This window comes from Typha angustifolia, chromosome 4 (genome assembly GCF_048772165.1).
Source record: "Typha angustifolia cultivar Huaian chromosome 4, ASM4877216v1, whole genome shotgun sequence".
Taxonomy (NCBI): domain Eukaryota; kingdom Viridiplantae; phylum Streptophyta; class Magnoliopsida; order Poales; family Typhaceae; genus Typha; species Typha angustifolia.
The window spans coordinates 4,304,309-4,312,105 of NC_133242.1; the positions used below are offsets into that span (position 1 = coordinate 4,304,309).

General features: G+C 39.2%; 1 protein-coding gene across 1 annotated transcript; it reads right to left on the bottom strand.

Moving 5' to 3' along the window:
- Positions 1–159: 159 nt before the first annotated feature.
- Positions 160–4,487, bottom strand: LOC140758571 (double-stranded RNA-binding protein 1-like). Its single transcript, XM_073094767.1, has 6 exons — positions 4,066–4,487; positions 2,471–2,718; positions 2,169–2,388; positions 1,299–1,436; positions 678–1,037; positions 160–582 (listed from the first exon to the last, which is right to left on the bottom strand). Exons 1-6 carry the CDS (start codon positions 4,319–4,321, stop codon positions 569–571), a joined length of 1,236 nt encoding a protein of 411 aa, XP_072950868.1. The 5' UTR covers positions 4,322–4,487; the 3' UTR covers positions 160–568.
- Between the last annotated feature and the right edge of the window lie 3,310 nt (positions 4,488–7,797).

Consider the following 7,797-nt stretch of genomic DNA (forward strand, 5'->3'; position numbering starts at 1 on the left):
ACCTCTGGGATTTAAATCCGAGAATATTTCTTTCATAGGTAGATTGATTAAAATGGCTCATATTATACCCTCCTTGCTTTCAACATAACTGTCAATCTGTAGTGTTACCATCCAATTCAATTACATAATCAAAATGAAAATGGCAAATAATAGATGGCAACAAATACTGCAAAAAATAATAATAATAATCACCATGCCATTCAATATTACTATAGACATTCACATTATTCCAAAGATGCAACAGAAGACTGAAGCCAAAAACCAGTACCAACTTCTCATATGTTCATCGGAACGAGCAATGTTCATATCCGACAACGGAGAGTCCAACTGAAGACATCTGAACTTGAGCAATGTTCATATCTACGTTGGGGTTTGACTGAACATGGAAATCCTACAAGTATGGTTTTTGCCCTCTGGTGCTTAAGTACAGTATCTTCAGGGATTGGACCAGCTAAAGACGACCAATATTAATTGCAATGGTACAGTGTTAATGTATCATCAACACATTCATAAAACATAAGTATCAGGAGACAATATGTTTCTCTTTTAGTTCACTTAAACAGCCGGTTCAACTGTTGACTCCTGCAATAGGAAACAAAGCAACTGTCAAGCTAAGAAGATCAGTGGCAACTAGACTCTTTCCAAGAAGAAGACATCAGAAGATACTTGCACTTTACCTTCATTGTTTGCGAAATCTAGGCTGACAGCCACCCACAAATCATCGCTAAAGGGAAGCTCAGTTGCACCTTCAGGTAATACTAAGTTGGGCTTCCTTGGATACACATGAACTCTGTTACACGGCAATGAACTTTTTCCTCCACCCTTAGGATATCCACTAACTATATTTGCAACAGTGCGATTAGAGCAATCAGCCAATGTAGAAGATGACGACCTCATATCTCTAGACATGGTGTGTTCCACCAACTCTCCATCCTTCATTGTATAATCAGCACCTGGCTTATGAGGAGGGGCTGACCGATCATTTTCGAAGTTTCCAGAACTTCTCATTATATCAAGTACACTGATTTTTTGACCATCTGGGAGAGATTTAATGGAATCAAGAGAGATGGAAACATGATTAGTATTGAACTAAATATTATAATAATTTATACTAGTATTAAAACTATAATAGTTATGACTGTTTCACTCTTATTCCACAATTGAACGAGTGCTTAGGCTTTATAAAATGAGCTGCATAAGTGATACAAAACATACAAAAGTGAGCATACATTAATGCATGTATTCACAATATATTGCTTTAAGCAAACACACAACAACAATTGAGGAATTCAGCTTACCTGCTAATGGAGGTGTTAGAGCACTTTCCTTCTCCGAGATCATGCTAAATATCGGTACAGTCGGTTGACAAGAAGGTTCAGGTTGCTTTTGCACATAGGAATTTAATGAAGGAGCATAGGAAAGCCGGCTCTGTCTACCTGCAAGGATACCCAAAAATTTAAACCCGTTCAGACATCAATTCAAAAATGTGACTAAACGAATGCATGAAGCTACTAGCTATCTCTTCCATGGTCAAATATACAAGCTGAATATGCCAGAAACTTAGGAGGTAAAGAGAAGCTGGGCATTATCCAGACAAAATACTAAATAGTAAACATCTGAACCTGCTCATGAGAATTACACCACATGGTGGCTTGGTAATTCTTTGACTAAGCTAAGAACTGCTTGTAAGTTATTACAAATTAGCAAAACATGTACTTCATCGAGTCTCAACAGAAAGTAAACCCTGTAGATAACAAAAATATTAAATCTCATCTTGACTGCAGAGAATCAGAAAGTGTACTGGACACCAAAGAGTATAAAGAGAAAATAATAAACTTTCTGAATTCTCTTAGAAAAAGAAAAGGAACAGTTGATATGCAGGGTTGAACTTGGCATGTGATGCTCTAACATTTTGCTTGTACAATAGTACCAAAAGTTAGCCCACACAAAGATCATTAACAAGTATCAAGAGGATAGTATACTATCTAAACTTTCTCTAAAAACAGAAGAAAAGAAATGGAAAACTTAGCATCAAGAGCAATATCATATTGGTTAAAAACTGACTAGCATCACTAGGAAATAGCTAGAAGGAAAGACTAGAATCAATAGCATCAAACAAGTTGGAGAAAAGACTTAAAAGGATAATACAGAAGGCAACAGTGGCTTACGCTCTTTTAAATGGCACCAAGCAATCTTTGCAGCATTAATCTCTGCCTGCTTCTTTGTCTTTGCAACGTCTCCCTTAAAATGCTCACCTTCTACTTCAACAGTAGACGAAAAACTAGGTGTATGACTTGCACTATCGCTGACTGTTGTATATGTAGGTAAGGATAAGCCTTCTTTCTGCATCAATTCCTGTAAAAAGTTTTTGTACATCATTGATTCATCCTGCAAAACAGAAGAGCCTTGTTTACATTTACTTCAAATCCGAGAAGCGCAAAATAAACAGATGTGCAAGACAGGAACAGACTGGTAACTTTTTTGGTTGACTTTCTTCATGTGGCAAACACATCAAAGCAACTCGTGCAGCAGCATGTTCCGCTTCCTTAATTGTCTTAAAATATTCTGGACTTTCAAAGTCTTTCCCATCAACTTTAACAGTAGCCTTGAAGCAATGGGCATGAAGTGAAACCCCACTTATAATATTGTATATTGGTAGTTCTATATTTTTCTTTTGTGCATAAATCTGCAGCTGATTCTTGAAAGATATTTGGCTTTCTACAAGGAAAATATCAAAAATGAGGATATCAAAAAAGTTAAAAACAACAAGAGTGGCAAGAATTCGTAGGAATGACTTTTCTTAGCATGAAATAAATCACATAAGGATAAGAACAAGACAACCCACTTATCAACGAAAAGGATGGAAAAAAGGAGTTACAAGTATGTAAGCAGCCTTTCAACAGTACCTAAAATTTCACATATTTAATACACTAGTAAAACTAATGTTCCGTTGCTTATTAGTGCATCTTTATTCACAGGTTCACTTCCAATCAATTTTAAATTGTACATTTACTTCCAGGTCTATTTGAAACAGAAGCATCAAAGCTAAACTGAGCGACTTGCAGACTTGAACCAATATGAGCCGATGGGAGGTCAGATGACATAGCTCCCTTTTATTTTGAAAACACAGATTAATTATGTTTTCCACTTAGCATGTTGGATTTGAGATACTGACCATTCAAACATTAATAGCTTGAACAAGTTGTGCATCCAGTCGAAGGATTGAGGATCTTCTCTAAAATGATCAACATCGTAGACTTCGAAGAGTTGTATAGAAATCAAGTGATTTAGACGGAATTGGAGCATAAGATCTTCCAAAGACTCACGATTAGAGAGCTACCAACGACTAGAGTAGTTACCTAATTATAGATGAAAAAGGGACAAATAAACAGACTTGGAAGCATGCCTATGCACAAGGCTAGCTACATTAAACAGATTTTGACATCATTAATCTGATTTGAAATTGGTCCCTTTATGGCCATAAGGTTCCTATGTACCAAAGCAATCTTATCCAACAATATTCAAACAATAACACACCAGTTCTCTTCACATAATCAAATGCGTTCATTCTGTTCTCTCGAGGATGGGAAAATATCATTAGTCGCAATAAGTAAACAAGAATCTTCAATTTCTTAAAGACAACAAAATATCTGCATAAACATCAGGATAAAGGCAATAATCTACATAAACGACTTACATATTATTGTTATCTTAAACTGACGTAGCAAAAAAAAAAAAACGATAAAAGCAGCAAACTGATTGCACACCGAGAGAAGGTAAAATTAAATGCCCAAAAGCAAGATGGCCGTTATTTCCTTATGCTTTCTGCGCTTAATTTCACCCAAAATCTATATAAACAGATGGGACGACGTAGATAGAACCAAAGATCACACATTTTTTGCTCATGAACCAACGTCCCAAAAGCCACAGTAATGTCCCCAATCGATCCACCACCACCATAAAAACCCATCTTTTAACCAATTCCACTAGCAAAACCCCTAAATCCCATCAATCAACATCCCGATTCCCAAACCCCCAATCGAGATCACTGCAAGAATCGCTCACCTGGAGCCCGAGGAGCGGAAGGGGATGGAGGTACCTCCCCGGCGGAGGCGGCGAGGTGGTCGAAGGCGACCATGGCGGCCTTGTTGTGGGCCTCCTTGGAGGACTTGGAGGCCTCGGGGGAGTCGAAGGAGGCTCCATTGACGAAGACGGTGGCGTGGAAGCGAGGGTTGTGGTCGGGGCCATCGCGGCTGGCTGTGTACTCCGGGAGGGCCCACATCCGCCGCTGGCACAGCTCCTGGAGCCGGGTTTTGTACATGGCGTAGAGAGAGAGAGAGTTAGAATGGTAAGAAATGAGAGTCGAAGTTAAATACTAAATGGATATGAAGGTAGGAGCGAATAGAATCGAGGCAATATATTCGAGCGGGAATCGCGTGAGATGACACGATCATACTGGCTTCGTGGAATGTATTTTATTTTTATTTTTTTTTAATTAAAATGAGAGCTCTTAGATAAGCTATAGATTAATTATCACGCCAAAGGAGAATTCCTGGAAGCGTCAAAAGGAAGAATACAGTTAAGATCGGGGAGAAAAGCAAGAGATGTTCAGCTCTTAAAAAAAAATGGACTATTGTATACCAAAATGGGTAACTCAATCGACTGTCCTATTACAAATCCAATCAGTATGAGTAATAAAAAAATTTACAAAAGTAGAAATTAGTATTCTACACCATGGATGATGTCACAGATCACCCAAAGGGCCTTCCATGGTGACTCTTTCAAAAATGTGTTCTACTATTATACTGATAGTCTGAAGGAGCGCAAGGGATTGCTTCTATAGCAGAACCCATCGAAATAGAGCCACTTGATCATTTCTGGCAACTACCCCCAAGGTGTTTGGCCTTGTCCAATGGATCTATCCCATGATCCATCAAAATTAAGTTTGTGGAATGTATTTTAATTCAAAAGCTACGGATAACTTCATTAATTTCAATCATATTTACAAATTTTATACACATAGAAAAGAGAAACATTCAGAACAATCTCAGGCACTAAAGAAAAAAAAATAAACCATACGCCCTAAAGAGCATGGACAACTTATGTCAATGTCAATGATTAAACAACATATACACTTATTCCTGGTTCTTAAACAAAACCAACTTCAATCACATCCTGTAACACTCAAAAAAATTAAAAAAAAAAAAAACCGACGCAGGCGCGTGCATCACAGCCCTGCCACTCCGTCCTCCTTCTTCTTCTTCTTCCCCTGTCGTGCACGCCACCGACGTCGTGCCCTTTTTCTTCTTCCTCCACCCCGCTATCTCTCTCTCCCTCCCTCTCCTCTCTCTCGGGTTGCCGACACCCCGAAGCCGACGAAGCCAAGCGCACGAACCACGATAAGCTCCTAACCCTCTGTAATTTAGTAGATTAACCCCTCCCCCTCACCGTCGTCGAAGTCCCCGACGGCTGACAATTTCGCGTCTAGCCGTCGATCCGAGGGCTCCGGTGGAAGGGAAGGGCTCTCTAATCGGGCTTCAGGCCCTTAGTGAAGAGAGGAGGGCCATGGAGCGCGCCCCACCGCCATCGATCCCTCCTCCCCTCTTTCCTTTTTCTTCCCCTTTTACTTACCCCTCTCGGTCGCCGTGCCTTACCCGACCTCGTGGCTGCACCGCCGGCACCGTCGACCTCGTGGCTACGTCACCAGCACTACCGCCTCATGGGTCTGCGTTTCCCATCCTCTGTCTCCTCCCTTGCTTGGAGGGAGATGGTGGAAGGGGGTTTAGCAGAACCCCCACCCTCAAGCTCTCAATCTAAGCCCTTAGCTGCGATTAGACCACAGCCCACAGACCCTCCCTTGGTGTGATGCGGTCTAGACCGTAGCCCACCAAGCCTAGGTTGGGTGGGCTGCAGACCACAGCTCACCAACCAAGCCTTGGTGGGCCGTGGTTGGACTCCCAGCCCACTTTAGCCAACCTTGTGGGCTACAGTTGGACTGAAGCTCACCAAGGCCTCCCTTGCCTATTGGTTTGGGCTTGAGCCCAACCAGCACCCTAAGCTAGCACATTTGGGGTCATTTCGACATATATCCCCATTACTTTAGTCTAGAGCCTAACTTTATTTATTATCTAAATAGTGTGAATTTTGTGATGACATAAAACTCACCCTAGGGTACCCTTGACTCATGTATATGCCTAAACATAAATATTCTAATAAGATAATTAATTCTATTAATTCGCTAATTTTATGTATGACTTTACTTGCATGAATTAATAGTATCTACACTGAGTGAGTAATATTTTGGAATTCCGATGAGCCGGCTAGCTGAGGAAAGCTAGAGTACTGTGGAGACCCAGGCAACTAGAGTTTATACAAGTCTAGAATAGTATTAATACATGCATCTAGTATACCATGATATATCTTGACATGTGCAATTATTAATAGTTTACTCATCATGATATTATGAAAATGTTAATGTTAGCATATACATTAGTATAACGATGCTCTGCATGTATCATATATAATAAACTCTTGCATAAATATCTGTTATTAATATAAAATATAACGATCGTGATGACTATAACATGATTTATACACTCACAGACACTGCACCACTTCCACTTATCATTAGTAGTCGAGTTTTGACTAGACAGTGCCCCTACTCACTCAGCTCGGGGTTAAAAGTAGAGTGTATCATATATGACTATATTATTAACAGCCTACACCTGAGGTCGGGAGCCTATGTGGCATTCAGATAATTATATTGCATAGTCAGAACTATATTATAATGATAGAAGAACATGATTATGAGGCAGAGATATATCTCTAGCAATACCCGACAACATAGAGTTAGGGGCGTCTATTGTTGAGCCGAGGGCTCTCGATTCTCCAGCTGAGGACGGTGATGATTTAGAGAGAGTGAGATATGAGCCAACGACCAGTATTCTTAGTCTGATGGCCACAGACAACTAGTGGTCATATGCAGTATTGCCATGTATATTTGGGTCGCATTATCGTTAGATGTGTATATATCCCTCCTCGATGTATGAGATGATGGATGATTATGTGGATGATTTTCTTGAGAATATCTACACTGTGTAGTGAATGGCTCGGTGAGCTATGATAAAACATGATTAATGCCTTAGTAAGCATAAAATGACTAAACTACTATTTTATTTCTAAGCATAACATATAAATACTATGATTAAGATTTGTATAAATAAAAGATTGTATCAAGCTTATACCTGTGTGGACTTACATTGATATGATTAGGAGTTGGCATGTCAAGGATAGTGACATGTAGTTTTTATTGATTGCATTAATTTAGTAACCCCTGATAAGTCATTTAAACAAGTGTATTATTATTGCTAGTTACTATAGGCATGTATTGGATATGCACCTGTGATTTTATTATTATAGATTGTATGGATTCTACTCGCTAGGCTATGTAGTCACTACCTTGGTGGCATCATTTCGGAAAAGCAGGTGCGGGTAGCGAGGAATAGCTGCTTTTTTATTTTAGTTATGTCTATGTCTATTAGTTATATTGAGTCCTACGAGAGTGTTATGATTGGCATTGTATTTTAAATTTTAGAGTTGTATTTTAGATTTTAAAGTTGTATTTTGGATTTTAGAATTGTATTTTGGATGTGTATCTTGAAGGCTTATTGTGACTTGTAGAATTTGTATCCGGACTCATATTTGTTTAAAATTATTTATAGTGTGAACCTATATTGCTATGTGCTTTAGATTTGGGTGTTTCACATCTATAGAAAATTACACTTTAGAGATCGATAC

Excerpts from the sequence above, each read along its gene's own strand:
- LOC140758571 (XM_073094767.1), bottom strand. The coding sequence starts at position 4,321 with ATGTACAAAACCCGGCTCCAGGAGCTGTGCCAGCGGCGGATGTGGGCC. Across the intron at positions 2,719-4,065 it reads TTCCGCTCCTCGGGCTCCAG|AAAGCCAAATATCTTTCAAG; the intron begins GTGAGCGATTCT and ends TTTTCCTTGTAG. Across the intron at positions 2,389-2,470 it reads GTCAACCAAAAAAGTTACCA|GATGAATCAATGATGTACAA; the intron begins GTCTGTTCCTGT and ends TCTGTTTTGCAG.